The 19,681-nt window shown below is 49.4% G+C and overlaps 8 protein-coding genes across 8 annotated transcripts; 4 read left to right on the top strand and 4 right to left on the bottom strand.

The window, feature by feature from the left end:
* Window positions 1–441: 441 nt before the first annotated feature.
* M431DRAFT_484731 (glycoside hydrolase family 27 protein) lies at window positions 442–2,162 on the bottom strand (the record flags this gene model as incomplete). Its single annotated transcript, XM_024916225.1, has 4 exons — window positions 442–1,356; window positions 1,428–1,639; window positions 1,714–1,984; window positions 2,070–2,162. The coding sequence occupies 4 exons, from the start codon at window positions 2,160–2,162 to the stop codon at window positions 442–444; spliced, it is 1,491 nt and encodes a 496-aa protein (XP_024771450.1).
* Window positions 2,163–4,236: 2,074 nt separating this feature from the next.
* M431DRAFT_498049 (hypothetical protein) lies at window positions 4,237–5,662 on the bottom strand (the record flags this gene model as incomplete). The annotated part of the gene is made up of 4 exons (XM_024917659.1): window positions 4,237–4,984; window positions 5,107–5,218; window positions 5,309–5,418; window positions 5,487–5,662. 4 exons carry the CDS (start codon window positions 5,660–5,662, stop codon window positions 4,237–4,239), a joined length of 1,146 nt encoding a protein of 381 aa, XP_024771449.1.
* A 526-nt stretch (window positions 5,663–6,188) lies between these two features.
* M431DRAFT_91930 (hypothetical protein) lies at window positions 6,189–7,319 on the top strand (the record flags this gene model as incomplete). The annotated part of the gene is made up of 3 exons (XM_024924312.1): window positions 6,189–6,646; window positions 6,709–6,801; window positions 6,884–7,319. The coding sequence occupies 3 exons, from the start codon at window positions 6,189–6,191 to the stop codon at window positions 7,317–7,319; spliced, it is 987 nt and encodes a 328-aa protein (XP_024771448.1).
* A 207-nt stretch (window positions 7,320–7,526) lies between these two features.
* M431DRAFT_522738 (hypothetical protein) lies at window positions 7,527–9,508 on the bottom strand (the record flags this gene model as incomplete). The annotated part of the gene is made up of 4 exons (XM_024920515.1): window positions 7,527–8,208; window positions 8,268–8,519; window positions 8,582–9,349; window positions 9,406–9,508. The coding sequence occupies 4 exons, from the start codon at window positions 9,506–9,508 to the stop codon at window positions 7,595–7,597; spliced, it is 1,737 nt and encodes a 578-aa protein (XP_024771447.1). The 3' UTR covers window positions 7,527–7,594.
* A 636-nt stretch (window positions 9,509–10,144) lies between these two features.
* Window positions 10,145–11,138, top strand: M431DRAFT_510918 (hypothetical protein). The gene is made up of 2 exons (XM_024919564.1): window positions 10,145–10,689; window positions 10,755–11,138. The coding sequence occupies exons 1-2, from the start codon at window positions 10,245–10,247 to the stop codon at window positions 11,063–11,065; spliced, it is 756 nt and encodes a 251-aa protein (XP_024771446.1). The 5' UTR covers window positions 10,145–10,244; the 3' UTR covers window positions 11,066–11,138.
* Window positions 11,139–12,516: 1,378 nt separating this feature from the next.
* M431DRAFT_149209 (hypothetical protein) lies at window positions 12,517–13,750 on the bottom strand. The gene is made up of 3 exons (XM_024912791.1): window positions 13,257–13,750; window positions 12,838–13,173; window positions 12,517–12,761 (listed from the first exon to the last, which is right to left on the bottom strand). The coding sequence occupies exons 1-3, from the start codon at window positions 13,356–13,358 to the stop codon at window positions 12,609–12,611; spliced, it is 591 nt and encodes a 196-aa protein (XP_024771445.1). The 5' UTR covers window positions 13,359–13,750; the 3' UTR covers window positions 12,517–12,608.
* An 83-nt stretch (window positions 13,751–13,833) lies between these two features.
* M431DRAFT_510916 (hypothetical protein) lies at window positions 13,834–16,087 on the top strand. The gene has a single exon (XM_024919563.1). The coding sequence runs from the start codon at window positions 14,174–14,176 to the stop codon at window positions 15,776–15,778; it is 1,605 nt and encodes a 534-aa protein (XP_024771444.1). The 5' UTR covers window positions 13,834–14,173; the 3' UTR covers window positions 15,779–16,087.
* A 640-nt stretch (window positions 16,088–16,727) lies between these two features.
* On the top strand, window positions 16,728–19,656 carry M431DRAFT_149201 (hypothetical protein). Its single transcript, XM_024912790.1, has 5 exons — window positions 16,728–17,261; window positions 17,340–18,104; window positions 18,157–18,579; window positions 18,632–19,040; window positions 19,098–19,656. The coding sequence occupies exons 1-5, from the start codon at window positions 17,131–17,133 to the stop codon at window positions 19,566–19,568; spliced, it is 2,199 nt and encodes a 732-aa protein (XP_024771443.1). The 5' UTR covers window positions 16,728–17,130; the 3' UTR covers window positions 19,569–19,656.
* The last annotated feature ends 25 nt before the right edge of the window (window positions 19,657–19,681 follow it).

Raw genomic sequence — 19,681 nt, 5'->3', positions numbered from 1 at the left:
ATGACTATCTGTGTATACACTTGACTATATTCTTTCCTTCTATTATAGAATACCCACCATTATGTATACCAACACTAGCTTCTTAACAAACGTGGACACAAATGACTTATTCAGCTCGATCTATTAGTTATCGCTCAATGTATACACTTAACTTCTATTCCTTCAGCTCTTGAAAACTTCAACGGAATTATATCAGATGCCAGAATGAGGTTGAAGGCATATCTGGACTCGTAATTCATATGGATAGGATACCGTCATCTTATACAAAATTCTATCCTTTGTTTGAATAGTCTATGCTAAGAGTATTCACAGCTCGTCGCATGCGATACCCAATCATTTATTCTAATTCCTTTCCCAATTCCGCCCATCATAATCAACCATTTGTAACATAGTCATCCCGCAACTCATTGCCATGAATATCTAAGTCTTCATTCACCAAGTTTACAGCTCATCCTTCTTGAGATGGCTCTTCTGCTTAATCTTCTCGCCGCTCAAGCTGCGCAGGCGGAAAGCCTTGCCAGCATGTCGGGGCACGCGCACGTCAAAACGGCCACCAGACTTGATAGAGCCAACACGCTCACCAAACAACCTGGGGTCCTCGCGCTTCAAGCCCTCGGCATAGGAAAGCTCGGTGGAGTTGTACCATCCCAGCTTCTGCAGCTTCTGCTTCCGTCCTTCGGCGCTGTCGGTGTCAAGGATGGATTGGGCATCCTCGTTGCTCATGGCACCGCCGGTCTTGCCCCAAAGGTCGTGGACGGCCCAGTCCTGCTTGTTCTGGGGAGCGGTGCCGCCGACACCGTTGGTGAGGAAGATTTCCTCGAGAGTGGCGCCCATGTCAAGGTCCTCGTCGGCAAAGTTGAGGAAGATGAGGATCTGGTCTCCGTTGGCAAGGGGGCCGCTCCAGATGTGAGTCTCACCGACACCCCACTCGTCCTTGGGGACGTTGAAGTTGCGGCGGATGCGCTGAACGGCGCGGCCTCGGGGGTCCTGGTTGATGGCGATAACGGCAGGGTTAGTGACAATAGCAAGGTCAGAGCCTGACCACTTGCGAAGATCAGTGCCGAGGAGGAGGGGAGCCTTCAGAGCAGCCCAGATTGTGAAGTGAGCTCGGTACTCCTCTTCGGTCTGGCCACCGTGGCCAACCTCGAGCATGTCAAGATCGTTCCATCCACCGGGGAGACCGCGGTCGATGTAAGGCACGACGCGGTTGATGATGGCGAGCACCGAGCAGTGTGTGCCAGGAGCAATGCAAGCCGGGTTGGCGGGATCGTTGCAAGAGCAAAGATCGTCCGGGCGAGCAAAAGAATCATAGATGTCACCGAAAATGCGCCATGAGTTACCAATGGACGCAGCCCACTAAACCGTTTGACGTATATTAGCCTCAGGGGATCTGTAAGAGACGGCATAAGTAGTTCAGAAAGACGTACGCTGTAGGAATAATCTTCACCCCAGTTGCAAAGACTGTAAAAGATGTTCTTTCCGGTGGCCTTGAGGGCCTCTGCCATCTTGTTGAAACGCTCAAATGAAATGAGAGGAGTGCCGAAGCGACCCATGTGGTAGCAGTTGTCGTACTTGAGGTAATCCACACCCCAATCCGCAAAGCTTTGGGCGTCATCCATCTCGTGATCCAATGAACCAGCTATTGTAAAGTTAGAGATGTCGAGAAATTGAGTTGAGCTGGCACAATTGCCGTCAGAAATTAGAGCAACTCACCATATCGTGCGCAAGTCAGTTCACCAGCACTCGAGTACATGCCGAACAAGAAGCCCTGAGCATGCAAATCATCCGCGACAGCACCCATTCCACGAGGAAACTTCTTCTTGTCTGCAATGAGCTTGCCCTTGCTGTCACGTCCATCGGACCAGCAATCGTCTAGCACAACATACTCATATCCCAAGTCTTGAAGGCCATACTCTGTGATGAGCTTGGCGTGGTCAAGCAGCAGATGCTCAGAGACGTCACAACCAAAAGAGTTCCAGTTGTTCTGATATCAACAAAGTCAGCAAACTTCTCCATTATTCCTTGGAAACTCAATCCGAGTTTTCTGGGAAGAACAGAATGAAGCTTACCCATCCCATCTGCGGGGTTCTTGCAAGGCCATTGTCGATTGCCTCTACGATAACCGCCGAGACCGCGACAGCCAGCGCACTTTTGGATAACATCTTGTACCTGCAAGATTGAAGTTTCCCCCACAATAAAATGAATGATTGACGACGCTTTCAAGAAGCTCTACAGAACAGAAATCCTAATAGATACAGACCATATAAATACAGAATTCTTCAATCCCTTCCTAGGTAGACAGCTTCAATGCTCACCCCGCCAAGCCACGACTATCCACTCAGGGTCTATACACGGAATCCCGTTTTCCTGATGCGGGGTCCAATTGGGATCAATTCATATCACGAGTATTTGTCCGATGACACGAGGGTTTTCCGCCTTTCCCCGTATTGTGCCTAAGCAAGCCCGGGCTTAGCATGAAATTGGTCACGAGGAAACTAGTGGCCGATCGCCGGTTCTTTTGGAGAAATGTTCGGGGCAATTGTGCAGCGGCACGGATAAGAATGGTCCGAGATCACGGAAAAGCAAGCCGAAGGTGCAACACCGTCAATTACGAAGCAATCCGATGAAAATATATCCTGGTTGAGGGACTATGAACGTGGTTACCCGGCCGGGACAATTTAATTTTTAATGTTTATTTTGAAAGCGTTGGGCTAAGAAGTGGGTTAGTTGCGTCGTATTGCAGGATTGGAATGGCCTGAATCATTTGGGGATGGCTGAGGGGTTGTGTTGGTGTTAGTCATTCTGCAGCTCTCTCGTCAGTTTCGTGAGGGGAGAAGGAGAACCATATGTCCAGCCAAAATTTACATGTCATTACTCGAGTTTGAGATAAAAAGAATAATTTGTTATGATATTTCTTGAGCTTGATAACTGCTTCTAGTTTGCTAGAGAAGGCCATGTCAGTTGTAGATCTCATCGTTCATATTAGTAACAACTTTAAAGAGCATTCCATATAGCTTTACGATAGTCTTTTAAGTAACTTTTATGTTTCACGGTGAAGCTAAAGATCGACATAGGCCAAGGAAAATTCCTTTCTTTTCAATGATGCTTCCTTGTCATTCCGCATTTGGCGTATGTTATATTGGCAGAAACATGACATAGGTTGCCTTAAATACTGGCTGATAGGAGATAGCCAATGACTAAGCTTACTATTCGGAACCTTTCTCGCCTTGGTACGGATCATCCGTCGTCCAATGCAAGTCGGGAGTTTAGGTACCTATGCAGGCCCGGAAGAGATCCTCTGATGAAGTAACCCTAGCTAATGCAGCGCGGATTTATAAATATCTGGTGTGGCAGTTGGTTCAGTCCATGATTGGTTAAATGTTGCGGATGCGGAAAGAAGGTAGATGCATGATGTTGAGGCCCTGCATCATTACCTGAACTGGAAAGAGATGGACAAATGATTCGTTGGCTTGACCGACGGTTTAATGATGTGCATGCTACTAAGATCTTTGACAAGTTGTTGGTTCATGAGGTGGATACGACTATCCTTTTAGAGTCCGTACAGAAGAAACTTTGTATAAACGACAATGGTATTGAACGAGGTGTTGAGGATTCCAAGTTTACAAAGCACTTAGCTGTGCGCTCCTGGGCTCCAGAACATATTAGATCATCATTTATATCATACAGTCAGCGTAATACCTAGTACATGAGCTTGATGTTTATAAACCCCCGGGAATATAAGGGACATTCGGTATGTTCACATTCTAGGGTATTCGCTCTTTGGAACATGTTGCTCTGTTTCTCTCAGGCTTTTCATAATGTGAAAGCAAAACTGCTTGTAGGAATCAAGTTGAGTAGATGCTCTTTTGATTTTTGCTAGTCAAAATAAAATGTAATGACACCAGATCTCTTCAGTGCTATTGACCGCGTTTTCTTATATAACGTATTTAAGAATATTGGTGTACGAAATCTCTGGACCATCGAAGCACCTTGCCTGACTCCGATATAAATTATATGTCATTTCATACAATTTGAAATTTGAGTCTTATATATGCCTCAGATCATACTTGAGCGGCTGGTGAGTGGACTGCAGGCAACCTTGAATCTTCTCAAGCTGCCAAAGCAAACCTCGGTATTTGATTGTACCAAACATATCGTATAAATACAGCGACCTGAAGATGTATTCTATCAAGACCACGACGCATTTCTCAATATTTCCATGCTTCTAATGCTCTATTACCACTCTCTGATTTCGCCGTCCGGACCTCTGAATGAAGGAGACTCCCACGGCACACAATCCTTGGATAGCTTGCGGACCATGTCCTCATCGACTTCAATGCCTAAACCTGGGCCTGAAATCACATTGATGTAGCCGTCTTCAACTTTCCATATTTCTGGGTTCTTGATATATGTCTCAATGTCCTGTCCTGTGTTGTTATAGTGGATGCCTATGCTCATCTCCTGGATAGCGAAATTGGACGACACGGCGTCGACTTGCACATTTGCGGCCAAGGCGATTGGACCCAATGGGCAGTGAGGAGCCAAAGCAACATCATAAGTTTCGGCCATTGAAGCGATACGTCTCAGTTCAGATATGCCACCAACGTGGCAGATGTCAGGCTGCAGCACGTCCACACAGCCTGCTTCCAAATATGGACGTACGTCCCATCGGCTGTACAGTCGCTCACCTAGGGCAATAGGGACGCTCGTGAGCTGCGACAACTCCTTGATGCCGCCCAAGTTCTCAGGCAGTAATGGCTCTTCAATGAAGAGAGGTCGATGTGGCTGGAGAAGGGTGGCGAGCTGCTTCGCCATTGGTTTGTGAACGCGGCCGTGGAAATCGACTGCAGCATCCATTCCAAGGCCTTTGACGACCTTTATCCTTCGCACTACATCATCGAGTACTGATGGTGAGTCAAGCCAGCACACGTCTCCTGTGCCATTCATCTTGACTGCGTGGAATCCTTGCTCTTTGCGAGCTAGGCTGTTTGAGATTATCAGTACCGACCGTAGACGAACTACAAATATCGAAACAATAAGGGCAGCAAAAGTAAAATAAAAAATGAATTAAATCAATGAATAAAGAAAATGAGCCGTCAAACTTACGCTTGTTGTTCCACCTCATCTGGGCGGTCACCTCCAATCCAGGCGTATACTTTGAGCTTGTGTCTCACTTTGCCTCCAAGGAGCTGGTATATCGGGACGCCAAGTTTCTTGCCTAGATGTAAGTTAGCTTCAAGCTGGCTCGCAGATGAGAGGGTAAAAAATTCTCATTTCATAATTCTTTCTTTTCGTTATTCTCATTTACCTTTCAAATCCCATAGTGCAATGTCGATTCCAGAAAGCGCACTCATAAAAACTGGCCCGCCGCGATAAAACCCAGTGCGCCATGCCATTTGCCAGATGTGCTCAATCTCACTGTAACGGATTTGGTAAGCATGCGTCTTTCCTGTTTGGTCTAATATACCAGATTCGATGAAACATACTCGGCATCGTGGCCCTTGAACTTCTCAAACCACGCATCTAAACATCCCTCGACTGCCTGCGTATGTCCCTCTAGCGAGGCTTCACCCCAGCCGACATTCCCGTCCTCGTCAGTGACTTTTACAAACAGCCAACGAGGCGGGACGCGAAAGTATTCCATAGACTTGATTCTCGCCATGGTGTCGTTCTGCCGCAAATTCCAATACAAGTAACAGTCACAATCACGCTCAGACCTTCAAATGAATGTCGGTGAAAAGAATATCTTTCACTCGTGCCATCTGGAACCTTTACATGCTTGTATACTACCAGGCCCACGGCGAAAAACAAGGGAGAAACATAGCACAGCCATGTCGCCGCGGAACTCCACACACTGCCACGGCTTACCTCTTCGGGCAACAGGGTCCCCCGCTTGATCAAATGCTTCGCCCCCCACCATTCCCGTTGCTCTCCGGACACGGAAAAGCAGAGAGGGGGAATCGAGTGTCGTGTGGGGGGTGAAGCTGGGGGCCGGGAGAGTGTGGCCCGAGAGTCCAGGTCCGATGATCCTCCGACAGGGGAGTTATTTGAAGTGGGAGGACGCTCTGAAGATGGGATGAGGGACAGCTTTGAAGACTCGTGATACTTTGATCTCCTTCAATAAAAGGCAGCGGTTTGGCATCTGTCAAGAGTCCTACAGCATCACTCTCACCCGTCCAGCTGCAGAAATGGCCGCCTCTCAGACAGCACCGCCGCCGGGCGTTTTTGTCCCGGTCCCAACCTTTTTCAAATCAGCTGCCAATTCGAGCGGTGCTCTCGAGCCCAAGGTCGATATCGAAACTCAGGTGGCTCACACCGTGTTTCTGGCCAAGGCTGGCATCACGGGCTTGACCATCCTCGGATCAACGGGCGAGGCCATCCATCTCTCCCGGAAGGAGAGAGCCGACCTCGTTGCCGGAGTTCGGGCTGGGCTGAACGACGCTGGCTTCGAAAATTATCCGATAATGGCTGGGGTGCTTACAAACAGCACCGAAGAGACGCTCGAATGGCTGGAGGACTACGCAGCGGCTGGAGCCCAGTGGGGGTTGGTCCTGGCGCCTGGCTATTTCGGAAAGGCTGTGAATCAAAGTAACCTTATTGACTGGTTTACTTTGGTTGCAGATCGCAGCCCGATCCCCATTTTGATGTGAGTTTGTTCTGCGCCTCATCTCTCGCGTCCCGTGTGTGCAAGGGTCTGACTGAAGCCAGATACAACTATCCGGGGGTAACGAATGGGCTTATCGCGGAACCGGATACTTACAGAGTACTGGCTAAGCACCCGAAAATCGTCGGATGTAAAATGTGCGTCTTGATTGCCCTTTGATCCTATTTTCCGTTTCTGTTCCGAGTCATGGGCCCCCCTAACCTGAAATGTGACAACCAGGTCGCACGGAGATGTTTCTTACCACGTCCAAGTATCCAATGACCCTCAGATCGATCACAGTACATTCCGGGTGTACAGCGGTTTCGGTCAACAGCTTGGTCCAATTGTTCTGTTTGGCGCCGCGGGTGTGATTGATGGCCTGGCTGCCTTTTATCCCAAGACGGTGGTCAGGCTCATGGCTCTGGCAAACAATACATCTTTCACAGAAGATGCCCTGAGCGAGGTTCGACGACTACAATTCGCGGTTAGCCGTGCCGAAGAGTTTATTGGGAAGACTGGAATCATTGGTATCCGTGAGGGTATCATCCGTAAGACTGGGTTGGGAGCTCTTGAGGGTGGTAGACTGCCACTGAAGGGCAGACTGCCGGAAGAAAACTGGACAGCGCTGCACAAACTGTACCTGTCGGATATTGAACAGATAGAAAACACATTGTAAATCTAGTTATATAGAATGACTCAATTCACTTGTTTAAGGATAGTCGATGCCATGCTACTGAGGTTCTCACACTCTCTGTTTCATACTTGAAGAAGGCCATTGTCTTTTTTGCGTCTAGAATCATTGGAGCGGCTCTGACGTGTGGTTGTGCATATATAAGTTAATGTACTTGGCTTACAAACGGCAAGTATTGGACAAAATGTGATGGCGATCTGCATTACATTGAGGTCTACTTTGTGAATCTATCTGCTTTTAAGGAAGAAATTTCAGGCTCCTCACTCAATAATCGCGGCTTCAATCCCTTCCAAAATACAAACGACTCCCTGTGCTCCAGGATCTGGCACCTGATCCCATACGTTCTCAGGCACATATACGGCACGTCCTAAAGACGCCTTCATGCCCTTTGTAGCCTCCATACCAGCTTTCGCCGCGGCAACCGCATCAGCGAGCGATTTCCCTTGAACCAAAGATTTGATGAACGGTTCCAGCGCATCCATAAGTGTTCTATCACCCTGTCGAGCGGGTGTGGCCTGCTGCAGCTTCTCAAGAGACCTGTTCGCTGCTTGAACCCAAGCCTCGTGGCTCATAGAGCTTGATGTCGTTGCACGCAGTTCCGCAGCTAATGCTGTGAAGAAGATGCTATATATGGCTCCCGAAGTTCCATCAAGATCGGTCTCCATGATGCCGGCCAGTTTGTTTATTGTGCTGACCACGTCGTTTGGATCGGATATTTCATCTACGCGACTCATCGCGGCTCTTGCGCCTCGTGATAAGGTCACTCCGCAGTCGCCATCTCCTACGAGAGTGTCATATTGAGTAATGAGTGGCTCTGCATCGATGACATTCTGACATGATCGGAGGATTACGCGTTTGAAGGTTGCAGAGTCAACTGTCAGAAATAGGTTAGTGAATATTTTTTGATATTTTAGAGATAGATTGGCCACTTACATGCGATGCCAGATGACTCAACAATCTTCGTGTGGCCGTCCTCTAAATTGACCTGAGCCACTGCTTCGGTAGGAGGCTTGTCATGTAAGCGGCTGACATCGAGAGCTCCCCATCCAGTGGCAGTGGTAGGGGCTTCCAAGTATCCAACCATCTCTGATGTTGCCTTTAGAAGCGTTATGCTAAACCCTGGTCCGTTCAAGCTCGTCATGTATGTCCCGGAGAGAACGAGGGTAGGCACAATATTGCGGGTTTCTAAGAAGGTGATAGAGAATTAGTCTCATAGCTTGCAATTAAACAAAAGCCTTTTGACTTACTTAATGCTTGAATTACTTTACCAGTGATGCCACCAAATTCGAGGGGAGAAAGGCCACCCAAGTTGTTGACCATCAAGACAACATGCTGGGCATCGGCAAAGTCAACATATGCTCTATTTTCATCCTTGGTGTCTAGGAGCTGATCCAGCATCATATCAATAATGTTTGCTAGCGGCGGTCGAGGGTTCAGAAGGAGGCAGCCTGGTTCGTTATGAATTCCCATTCCAAGTTCGACTTGATCGTCAACGGCTGCGGGAATTGCATCTCTACCAGGGATCTGGACGTGCTCTAGTGATACTCCTGCGGTGACAAGATTCGAAACAACCTTATTTCCAAGCTCCAATAGCTTGGAAAGCTGTGCACCAGTATCACGACTGCAAGTTCCCAAGATTTTGTGAACAAGCACTGTTCCCGCAAGACCACGGCGCCCAACCTTTCCACTCTTGCGACGACCAACGGATACATCATCCCCAACGGTCAGTACCTCGACTGGAATTCCAAGAGCAACTCGCGCTTTCTCAGCCGCCAGTCGAAAGTGAAATACGTCGCCGGTATAGTTCTTGATGATGAGCAGCACCCCGGCTGGACCAGCAACTCTGGTTATTGCGGATAAAATTTGTGCAACGCTGGGAGAGGCAAACACGAATCCAGAAACAGCAGCCGTTAGCATTCCATCTCCGACGTATCCCGCATGGGCAGGCTCATGACCAGCTCCTCCTCCCGATATCAGTGCAACCTGAGAGCCTTTACGGTCATGCAACCAGACGGCTGGGTTCAATGTTAGTCAATAGTACATAGATTAGCCTGCATCGGAAACACCATACTCTTTGTTGCTTGGTCTAGAGAAATGTCTGACCTGAGCAGGGCAATTGACTCAAGCCCGTCGAGGACTAAGGCCTCGGTGTTGTCATAGAAGCTTCTAACCATTGCGACTAAATGGTATCGTGGTTCAAGTCAAGTAGCTATCGGCGTTGATTGGCCCAGTGGCGCAGGAGAGTGAACAACTAAACTTTGCCAACCCATTGTAGGATATCCAGTGACTCTTTTATGAAGATAGTATGACGATAATTGTTCCGGGTAAAATCTAGATAATGGACAATGTATTGGAAACTTCTATATCCATTTCATAATGCAAATTGAAACTCATGACTTGTATCACAATGCATTTCACATATCAGCCGCGGAGGGGCCTTTGATGCGGAGAAATGGCCAAGAAATGGCTGTACCGTTTCCGTCCCGGGCTTCAGACACCGTGGAGGGTTAGTAAGGTTCCACGATACACTTGTTCCGTTACACTGAAAAAACGCCGCGGATTATTGGGCGGAACAAAGACAAATAGTGCGTCGGAAACAGTGGAGCTTGCCCGCACTCGAGACTCTTCCTCCACATTGGTGAACTTGTGCTTGTTCAGTCTGCTGACTGATGGAGTTATCGAAAGCATCGCCAATATCTCGCAGAGCTTCACCGTCCTCGCTGTAGGTATATAGTGTGTTTAGGAGTCAAAGGTATTCATACTGGCTCATCCATCATCTCCATCTCTCTACTCATCAAGCTCGCGGCCAGTTGTTCTTTCTTAGCCGCCTTTTACCCCATCTCAACTGCAGAGACAATCAAAATCAACTTTGTGTAAGCGTCAACGTCTTGAATAGAGAGAGTTCATAAAATGGCCTTTGCAGGCAAGGTTTACGCCGTCACTGGCGGTGCCAGCGGAATTGGACTAGCCACGGTGAAGCTATTGGCTGAGCAAGGTGCCATCGTGTGCTTCGCAGACGTCAACACAACCGCCCTGGCAGAGGCCGAGGCTTACCTGAAAGAAAAGGGGGCAAAGTTCACAGCAACCAAGGTAGACGTATCGAAAAAGGCAGAGGTAGAAGGCTGGATCGAGGGCATTGTCAAGACGTTCGGACAGTTGGATGGCGCCGCCAACATTGCGGGCATCATCGGCAAGCACCACTCCATCCATTCGGTCGGGGAACTGGATGACGACGAATGGGACAAGATCATCGCGGTGAACCTGACCGGGTGCATGTACTGCATGAGAGCTGAGCTCCGAAATATCAAAGACGGTGGCTCCATTGTCAATATGGCTTCGATCCAAGGCATTACGGGTAAGTGGCACATTTCGGTTACATGATTTCTTTTACACATCATCTGACGCCCAGTCATTCGACAGGTCTGGCCTATCACGGAGCTTATGGTGCCAGTAAGCATGGGGTTGTTGGCCTGACTCGAATAGCGGCCAAGGAGTATGGCAAGCGGGAGGTGAGGGTGAATGCAGTGGCCCCTGGATCAATCTACACACCAATGATGCAGCAGTCGTGGGACGCGACTGGACGCCCTGCAGACGCCCCCTTTGATGATCCCACCGCCTTCCAGAGGCAAGGAAAGCCAGAGGAGGTTGCCAAGGTTGTTCTGTTCTTATTGGGTCCTGACAGCACCTTTGTCAGTGGTAGTGTGTACTCGGTAGATGGTGCATGGATTTGATTAAAAGGATGTAACGTCAAAATTATATGAGTTATAGGCAACTAAATGGGATACCTCTACGTGATAATTTAACTATCAGATAATTCTCCTTTGATATTCTCTAAACAATGTCCCGTGAAAAATCTTGGATCGTCACTTGACTCGACGAGTATTCACATTCCGCTAATGCCAGCCCGCTCCATGACTATTGAACTTTGCCTCTGCATTAAAAAGGTCCGACAAGAGTGGCAAATATTATCAAAAGCTGCAAAATACCCTGTATCTTTGGTGTATGGCCAGTTGCATCAGTGTCCACCTCTTCTTACCCAATGTGCCCATAGGTAGGCACATGTGTCTTGCCGCTTATGCGAGGCGAAAGCTATCTGTAACCTAAAGAACTTTTGCTCCGAGATTTCATTAGCCAGTTACACTATTGGTGTTTTGATGTTTCATTCTCTTCTTTTGATTTAAAAAAAGCTGTACAAAAATAAACCATGTATCTGCTGGAGTATTGGCCCTGGCAGTTTGACTGATCTTAGCGCCTCTCCCGACCACCATGAGGATCTCTTCAAACTGCGCAACTTTCAGCTCGGAGCATTACTCGGCTATTAAGCCGCCCAAATACAAGAATTACTGAATGGAATTCATTTTTAATCGCCGTATTCATCTAAACAAGGCTGATGGATGTTGTTGTCGTGCGTGTAAGTGGTGGATTTTCCGACGGAAATACAAAATATCTGTTGGTGGAAAACAAGCACCCATTTTCCGCCCTCCCTCAACGACGGCGTTCTCTGTGCCGCGGCTGGGTTAGCCAAGGCGCTGTGCTGTTTACGGAAAACGAACAAGGCCGCTAATGTCACTGGGAAGAAGAATCCTTGCTTTTAAACTAGATCTCGCTAACATGGAAGTCGGAGCATTACCTGGCGTTGTGTGTACTCGTACGGCCGCTTTGTGGTGGCGAGCAGATGCGGGTCGGATGAACTGAACGTGACTCTGTTGCAGGGGAATTTACAAGCTTACCCTTCGGACCGAAGCATTGCACCGGCATGGATTCGGCATTTGGTCATGGCATACGGAGGATATGAGATGTGAGTAGGGTCGTACTTAGGGATGCAACACTGATTTTGTGAGGATCCCAAGTCTCGTGTTCACTTGGAGTAGATAAAATACATTTACGTCTCGCACATGTGCTCGTATTCATGTGTTGCACAGCGGTGGGAGTTAAAGATGTTCAGTGTTTAGCATGCTCCGGGGTACAGTAGGTGGACCCAGAATATTCTCGTGATGGCCTGGCGATGTGCTAGCGGAGCATGCATCGGACTTGTTTTCCCTAAACGACTGACTACTCTCATTCCAGCATCATGTGTTGTGCTAGAGAATATGGGTGTAGGCAATGACCTCATCTGTCCAAGGTACGGAGTACCGTGTGCCATTCGTTACAAGTCAAGACAAATTGATGGTCAAATGCAAATGCCGTGCTCATGGTGAATTCTTCTGGTATCATCAGTATACTGTATACTCTATACGCCCAAATTGCTACTGTATCTGTATGATGTCCATCTCTCTATGTCATTTTGTTCAGACTCAAGAAAATTCCCCAAAACAAGCCCGCCGTGCTGCCAACTAGCTGCCGGTAGTCAAATGGCACGACACTCAAGTTCAACAGCCCAATGAGGGGCCACACGCGATATCCCGCAATTAGCATGGGCCAGAAATCCTGTATGTTGGTCGTTAGCTTGGTCCTCTTCCGTCCTCCGTTGGAACCAATTCGTCAGTGAACAGTGGAGACTCACATTCTGGATATTGCTCCAAATCTGAGCATTACTCTGGAATGTCATACCACCCATGAGATATAGAAAGGCTACCGTATTAAGTGGTGCGCTAATCGACTGGTCTAATATGAACTTGACTGCCGTATTAGTTAAGTTGAGGCGGTCTTTGACTACGGTCTGGCTGAGCTTTTCCGATGATTTTGAATCCGATTTTGAGTCCGAAGAAGGTTCATCGATAGTTGTTCTGGACGGCCATTTGCGTTCCAGGAATTCTTGCCACTTGTAGTTGGGGGGTGTAACAAGAGCTGAATATATGACAAATCGCAGAATGGATTCTAGCTCGACTTCATCGAACGACTTTTTGATCCGTGGCAAATACACAGTCAGTCAACAAAGCCCAAAAAAGGATCATCATCCAAATTAACAAGTTTTCAGCTAACCTTGGTCCTGTAGGCGGTGATGCCCTGAGCGCATACTCCAGATAATCCATTGAGCAGCGTGGCCTGGATCGTGGCCTCGGTAACTTTGGAATCCAATATCATGATTGATGACCCCCCTGGTAGTCTCGAGCAATAACAATAGTCCGCTACGGAGTTCTCAAGGTGAAATTCTAACGGTAAACTGGAGATCCAATGAGGCTATTTGAACGCCCGCCACTCGGATATGCCCAAGTGTTGCCGGGCACAAGATATCCGTCCAGGCCAAGAAACCGCTGCCACGGGTCGGAGATGCTCTCTCGCCTGCCAAATCCAACGAGCAACAGCCAGTGACCAGCGTTCGGCGCCAATAAAGCGGCGCTCCATAGTCGAGTCTTTAGCGGCAAAGCTGAAGCCACAAACCCCAGCCCTCGTGGCTCTACCCCTGTAGCCATTCCAGCATTCAGGTTGGCCGAAAGCCGGCATTACCCCGCGTCACAAGCAGGAGAAATGTTCGGGGTTGGCAGAACGACTTTTGTTGAAGAGGCGTTTGGGAAACGGATCAGCGATCCGTCAAAAGAGTTGCTTGTTGTGGGGGTTAGCCGATTGTGGGGTATGGGGAGTCTAGATCTCACCATGCCGCCTTGTTGGTTTAGCAAGGGGGTTTGAGCAGGGTCAAACCCTTGGAGAAGAAAAACTTGGAAAGGCCGTTGATGGTGGTTGTTCATGCAGGTGAGACAATCTATAAAGACCACCAACCTGGACATCCCCAAAGCCGGTGTGAGTCGATCATCAAGAGGTGAGGTGAGCGAGCCAAATACACTACCAAGAAGACAATCCACATCATCTTGGCGCTTCTCACAATTGTCAATTCGTCTCCTCTGGTGCTTTCTTAACTGCATTGCAACACCACAACTCCACTGCTCCTGTCGATCTTCAACATGGAAAAGGGCGCCGTGTCCACTCTCCACGAGGAGAGCCTCCCCATTGAGGCGGGGGAAAAGGCTGGGATCAACGAGATCGCGGATAACGCGAAGAACGCCGCCGAGCATGAGCACGAGCTGACGCCGATGCAAGCTGTTCGAAAATACCCAAAGGCTATCTTCTGGTGTCTCCTCATCTCGGCCTGTGTTATCATGGAGGGTTACGACACAAGCTTGCTCGGTAACTTCTACGCGTATCCCGAGTTTGCGAAGCGATACGGAAAATTCAACGAAGTCTCTGGCAACTACCAGTTGACGGCGCCATGGCAAGCCGGCCTGAGCAACGCCTCTGGTGTTGGCTCCTTCTTCGGAACCCTTCTCAATGGTTACCTCGTCCACAAGTTTGGCCATCTGCGTGTCATCTCGGGCGCCCTCTTCTTCCTCAGCTGCTTCGTCTTTATCGTCTTCTTCGCCCCCAATACTACTGTGCTTCTAGTGGGTGAGCTGCTTTGCGGTTTCCCCTGGGGAATCTTCGCCACGACCGCCCCTGCCTACGCGTCTGAGGTTTTGCCCATGGCACTGCGAACATACCTTACCAGCTGGACGAACATGTGCTTCATCATTGGACAGCTGATTGCGTCTGGAGTTCTGGCTGGATTGGTCAACAACACTACTCAGTGGTCGTACAGAATCCCCTTTGCCCTTCAGTGGTTCTGGCCTGTTGTCTTGGGCCCTATCCTCTACTTCGCCCCTGAGACTCCGTGGCACCTTGTCCGAGTTGGAAAGATTGAGGAAGCCAAGCAATCTCTCCGGGCTCTGCGTACTAACCCCACTGAAGAGGAACTTCAAGAATCTCTCAACCTCATCATCTACACTAACAACCTCGAGGAGCAACTTGAGGTTGGAACTTCGTACTGGGACTGTTTCAAGGGCTTCGAGCTGCGCCGAACCGAAATCTCGTGCATGTGCATGGTTGGCCAGGTTCTTTGCGGTATTTCCTTTGCTTACAACTCGACCTACTTCTTCCAGCAAATCGGCTTGACCCCTACGCAGACCTACCACCTTAACGTTGGCGGTACTGGAATGGCTCTCTTCGGTACGCTTGTCTGCTGGTTCTTCATCATGCCCAACTTCGGCTACCGAACCACCTATTGGGTCGGAATGGGAGGCATGTGCGCCATTCTCGTCCTCATCGGCGGCTTGAACGCCCGCACCAGCGAGCACTCTTTCGCCATGGCTCAGGCCGTTCTCACCCTTGTCTGGACTCTCATCTTCCAGCTTTCTGTCGGCCAACTTGGATGGGCTCTCCCTGCCGAACTCGGATCCACTCGTCTGCGCCAGAAGACTATCTGCCTTGCCCGAAACTCATATGCCATCACTGGTGTCGTTTCTGGTGTTCTCCAGCCTTACTTCATGAACCCCTCCGAATGGAACCTCAAGGGATACACCGGCTTCGTCTGGGGTGGCACTTGCTTCTTGATGACTGTCTGGGCTTATTTCCGTCTCCCCGAATCCAAGGGCCGCACTTATGAGGAGCTTGATGTCCTCTTTGCTAGAAGGGTCCCTGCTCGCAAGTTTGCCAACTACAAGATTGATGCCTTCAACGACGACACCTTGGCATAAACGTCTCTTTTTGCTTAGAGGGAGTAGGGTTTTGGGTAGCGCGCTGTCAGCCATGTAAGGGGAGATGCGCCTCTAAGCGGAGAAGGGATCATGATAACATGGATGCTGATATCGACTGTACGGCGAGTCATTGGACTATTCCTTGCTAGCGAAACTATATGCATTTAGTGCTTGGGAATGTTTCGGTGTGATGTTTTACCGCTTATGATGCAACTTCTCGTCGAGAATGGCGATGGAGTGTGGGGTTTCTTAGTTACGGCAACTTATTTACTCTAGTTGTTCAGATTTAATCAAAGATGTTACGATGCATGTTTCCATGACTTTAATTGAGTTATTTTATACGTTAGCGTAACTTCACATGCAAATAAGCACCGGGTATGGAGGCTGTCAGACATAATCCTATTTGCGAGTTGTACGTCCGCTTAAACTAAGTTGCAAGCCAGAAAGCGCAAGGGAACTGCAAGCATGAAGATGTAATTAAACATCCGAATTGAAGAACAGTACTTACGAAATCTCCCTTTTAGCTCTTCCATATAGCCTGAGAAAAAGTCCTACTTCGTACAGAGTACTAGGTTCTCAACCGTCTTAGAACCCATGCTCCGTAAGCGGATGTCTTGGTGTCCACCGCGTCTCACAACCCTGCATTACTCACCGCAGGATAGTAGTGTCATTAATACTCGTCGCACATTGGCAACTCCTAAGATAAATATCTTCAATTGCGATTTACTGGAGTTGAAGTTTTCGCCTTTCCTAGCATTTAGAAACGGCGCCTCTTATCCACCTTAATATCCGGCGACGCGGAGAACAGCCCTACTGTATTCGTATTGAGCCGCCGAGAGCCACAGTTCCACCCGTTTCCATCTTCTTTGGAACCGAGTCTGGAGTAACCCTGTCCAAGCGCGGGGAACTTTTGCCGCCGGCATATGCAAGGTTTTACATAATGGTCTCTCGCAATCTGAGAGGTGAGGAACAGCAGACTTGCCCATCCATGTCTTGTTTGGTTGGCGCGAAGTGGCCAGGAACAAACTGCAAGTTTATGTAGTTGGTGGAATGATGAAGACAGCTAGCAGCACGCTAGTATAGCAAACCCAATCAGCCGCGTTGTTTGTCCTTGTTCCCTCGTGTGTGCCAGTGGCTAAATACATGGATTGTATGCCAATAGGCAGATGCTGGAACCGCCCACATCACACGAGGTTTTGCGAACTTGATTACTATATGTGTTTACTGAAGCAGCTCTTTCAAAACACCGCCGGCCCGTCCAATTTCCCGGCAGCATAGCATTGCCCAATGCATAGCCGTCCTTCTCCGTCCGTGTCCCGGAAGTCAGTCCTGTTCGGATATCAACGCTTAACATGGACGGGTACATGATATCCGTTGCCGATCACGACGGCGCACACCCGTCGACGCCTCCGCGGCAGGCGGGTAGAGACCACAGAGACTCGAAGCGGATGCGGGTGACGCGTGCCTGCGACAGGTGCAAGAAGTGAGTGAGACGCCATCCCGAGAGCAGCCCCTTGAACATGTCTCAGCCTCAGAGCATCCACCACTGATATCAGCACAGGAGAAAGATTCGCTGTACGGGACTGCAGCCGTGTCGGCTATGCATCGAGGCCAATGCAAGCTGTACATACGATGCCGCCTACACTCGCGGCAGACACGGCGCGATGGCCTCTCGCCGGAGCAACCGCGCCTCTCCGCCGCCGCAGCCGCCGAGCGAGCAGCAACACCATGAGCGCCAACAGTCCGAGTCATCGCGATGGCACGCCGCCAACCGCCAGAGCCCCGGAGTGAGCCGGCAGCAGTCCAACGGCGACCCTCCGGACTCTTACTCTGCCCTCGGAGACCCCACACAGCCCGGCACAGAGCCGTTATCACGGGCCTCTCCGGAACCTGTGCAGACCGATCTCGAGGGCCACTATGTCGGGCCATCCTCCGGAGTCTCGTTCCTGCTCAGGATTCAAAAGCGGCTAGACCAGAACGTGTCGTTTCCGCAAGGATCCTCCATCTTTACCTTTGGCGATGCTCCCTTGCCCTATCTTGACTCGCTGCAGACGGAGGCGCCGTACTTTGACCCAACCCTGTATATGATGCTGTCTAGGAGTGATACCACGCGTCTCGTCCAGAGGTACTTTGACTTTGCCGTTCCTGTGGATAGGTTCCTCCACCAGCAGACCATAGAGACATGGCTTGATGAGCTATATGAGACCAAGGGGAAGATGCACAATAGCGAGGATGCATCCACCCGGACGGCAGTCTTGTTCATGGTGTTTGCTCTTGCCCAGGCGCACATGAGCCCGAGGCCAACATCTGATGATGCCGACCTTAGGTATTGTCCTCTTTGTGACCCTACGTCGAATAGATTTCTAACCTGTCCCTAGCGTTCGGTATTTCCTTGCGGCACACCAGCTGCTGTCAAGAGAACAGGGAGCTATCCGCCTGGCGAGCATCCAAGCCCGACTGCTGCAGTGCCTCTGGCTCCTGTCTGAATCACGGATAAACCATTGCTGGAATCTCTTTGGAACTGCTGCGCGCCTTGCCTATGCCATTGGCTTACACAGAAAGCGCCATGCTGATCGAATCGACCGGATCGAAGTAGAATGTCGGCGAAGGACATTCTGGAGCGCGTATGCTTTGGATAACTATCTTAGCATGGCTCTCGGAAGACCACGGACGTTTCATGATGATGATATAGACCAGGAGCTACCATCGTGCGTAGATGATCACCAGATTTATGCCGATCACATCAGACAGGGCAGCACCCATGGACAATCGGTGATGCTAGGGCCAGTTGCATATGCCAAGTAAGTAAACATCTCTCCCATTTGCTCTTATGAAAGCTAATTAGTATGGCAGGATGTCGCGGATATTAAGCATGATTCTTCGCAACGTCTATTCTATCCACACAACCTCGCGAAACGACAAGCACGCCTTTGCAACCATTCATACAAAGGAACTCGTCGAGTGGCGAGCAGACGTCGCTCATTTTCTGGACCCGGTGACGAACATGCCACTGATACCCATCTTTCAGCGCCAGAAGAACGTCCTGAATCTGGCCTATTGGCACACCATGATCCTCACTCACCGGCCGTTTCTGCTCCGCAACTTTGCACAGCTGCAGAATGGCAGCCGGCCGCGACGTGATGACCATGAATTTGAAACGCGTATAGACCAAAGCGTTCATGAATGCCTGCAAGCGGCTATGAACATTACTAAAACAGTTAATGACATGTACCAAGGAGGTCAGCTTTTCCGAGCATACTGGGTAAGTCGTGGTGTCTCATGCGTCATAACTAGGGACTGCTTAACTGAAATCTCATAGTTCACGTCGTATTTCGCCTTCTCTGCTGCGGTTATTCTCTATGTTTACACTATCCAGAAGAGCAACGAACCTGAAGAATCATATTCTGGTTATCTTACAGCCGCAACTCGTTGTCAAGATCAATTGTCCAATCTCACGGAAGATGGGTCTTTGATCGCACGATACTGCCTGGTCCTGGAAGAGCTACGCCTCGAAGCGCTGAGACAGACTAAACAAGGCCAGCTTAATAATGCGCGCTCGCCAACACAAAGACAGACCACTGCAATGACAAACACCGGCAATGGAGCAGACACTTATGGAACAACTGACGATGGGACAATGGTTACAGAGTTAGGGGCGAATATGACGGACATGGGGGCTATTGGCGATATCTACGTGACTCCTACCGATTCTCTCGCAGAGATGACAGGCTGGGCTCAGTTTGATGCAATGGTTAGCGTTTCTATGGATGGATTCCAGCTGAATATCTAATGTAGGCTACCACTGCTGTGGTCCGACTTAATATTTTCATGTAATTATGAGCTATGCGTACGAAGTAATAATATCCACACTCTCTATTAACGCAACTCTCTACCTCGACGCTG

Source organism: Trichoderma harzianum (genome assembly GCF_003025095.1).
Source record: "Trichoderma harzianum CBS 226.95 unplaced genomic scaffold M431scaffold_11, whole genome shotgun sequence".
NCBI lineage: Eukaryota > Fungi > Ascomycota > Sordariomycetes > Hypocreales > Hypocreaceae > Trichoderma > Trichoderma harzianum.
Note: the sequence above shows the minus strand (reverse complement) of the source record. Positions and strands in the feature narration are given on the sequence as shown.

Bases quoted from the DNA above. Each gene is read 5' to 3' on its own strand.
- M431DRAFT_149209 (XM_024912791.1), bottom strand. From the start codon at position 13,358: ATGATATTGGATTCCAAAGTTACCGAGGCCACGATCCAGGCCACGCTG. The intron at 13,174-13,256 runs GTTAGCTGAAAA...CGGATCAAAAAG, and splicing joins TCACCGCCTACAGGACCAAG to TCGTTCGATGAAGTCGAGCT. The intron at 12,762-12,837 runs GTGAGTCTCCAC...ACCAACATACAG, and splicing joins TTTGGAGCAATATCCAGAAT to GATTTCTGGCCCATGCTAAT.
- M431DRAFT_510916 (XM_024919563.1), top strand. From the start codon at position 14,174: ATGGAAAAGGGCGCCGTGTCCACTCTCCACGAGGAGAGCCTCCCCATT.
- M431DRAFT_510918 (XM_024919564.1), top strand. From the start codon at position 10,245: ATGGCCTTTGCAGGCAAGGTTTACGCCGTCACTGGCGGTGCCAGCGGA. The intron at 10,690-10,754 runs GTAAGTGGCACA...GTCATTCGACAG, and splicing joins TTCGATCCAAGGCATTACGG to GTCTGGCCTATCACGGAGCT.
- M431DRAFT_149201 (XM_024912790.1), top strand. From the start codon at position 17,131: ATGGACGGGTACATGATATCCGTTGCCGATCACGACGGCGCACACCCG. The intron at 18,105-18,156 runs GTATTGTCCTCT...ACCTGTCCCTAG, and splicing joins TCTGATGATGCCGACCTTAG to CGTTCGGTATTTCCTTGCGG. The intron at 19,041-19,097 runs GTAAGTCGTGGT...GAAATCTCATAG, and splicing joins AGCTTTTCCGAGCATACTGG to TTCACGTCGTATTTCGCCTT.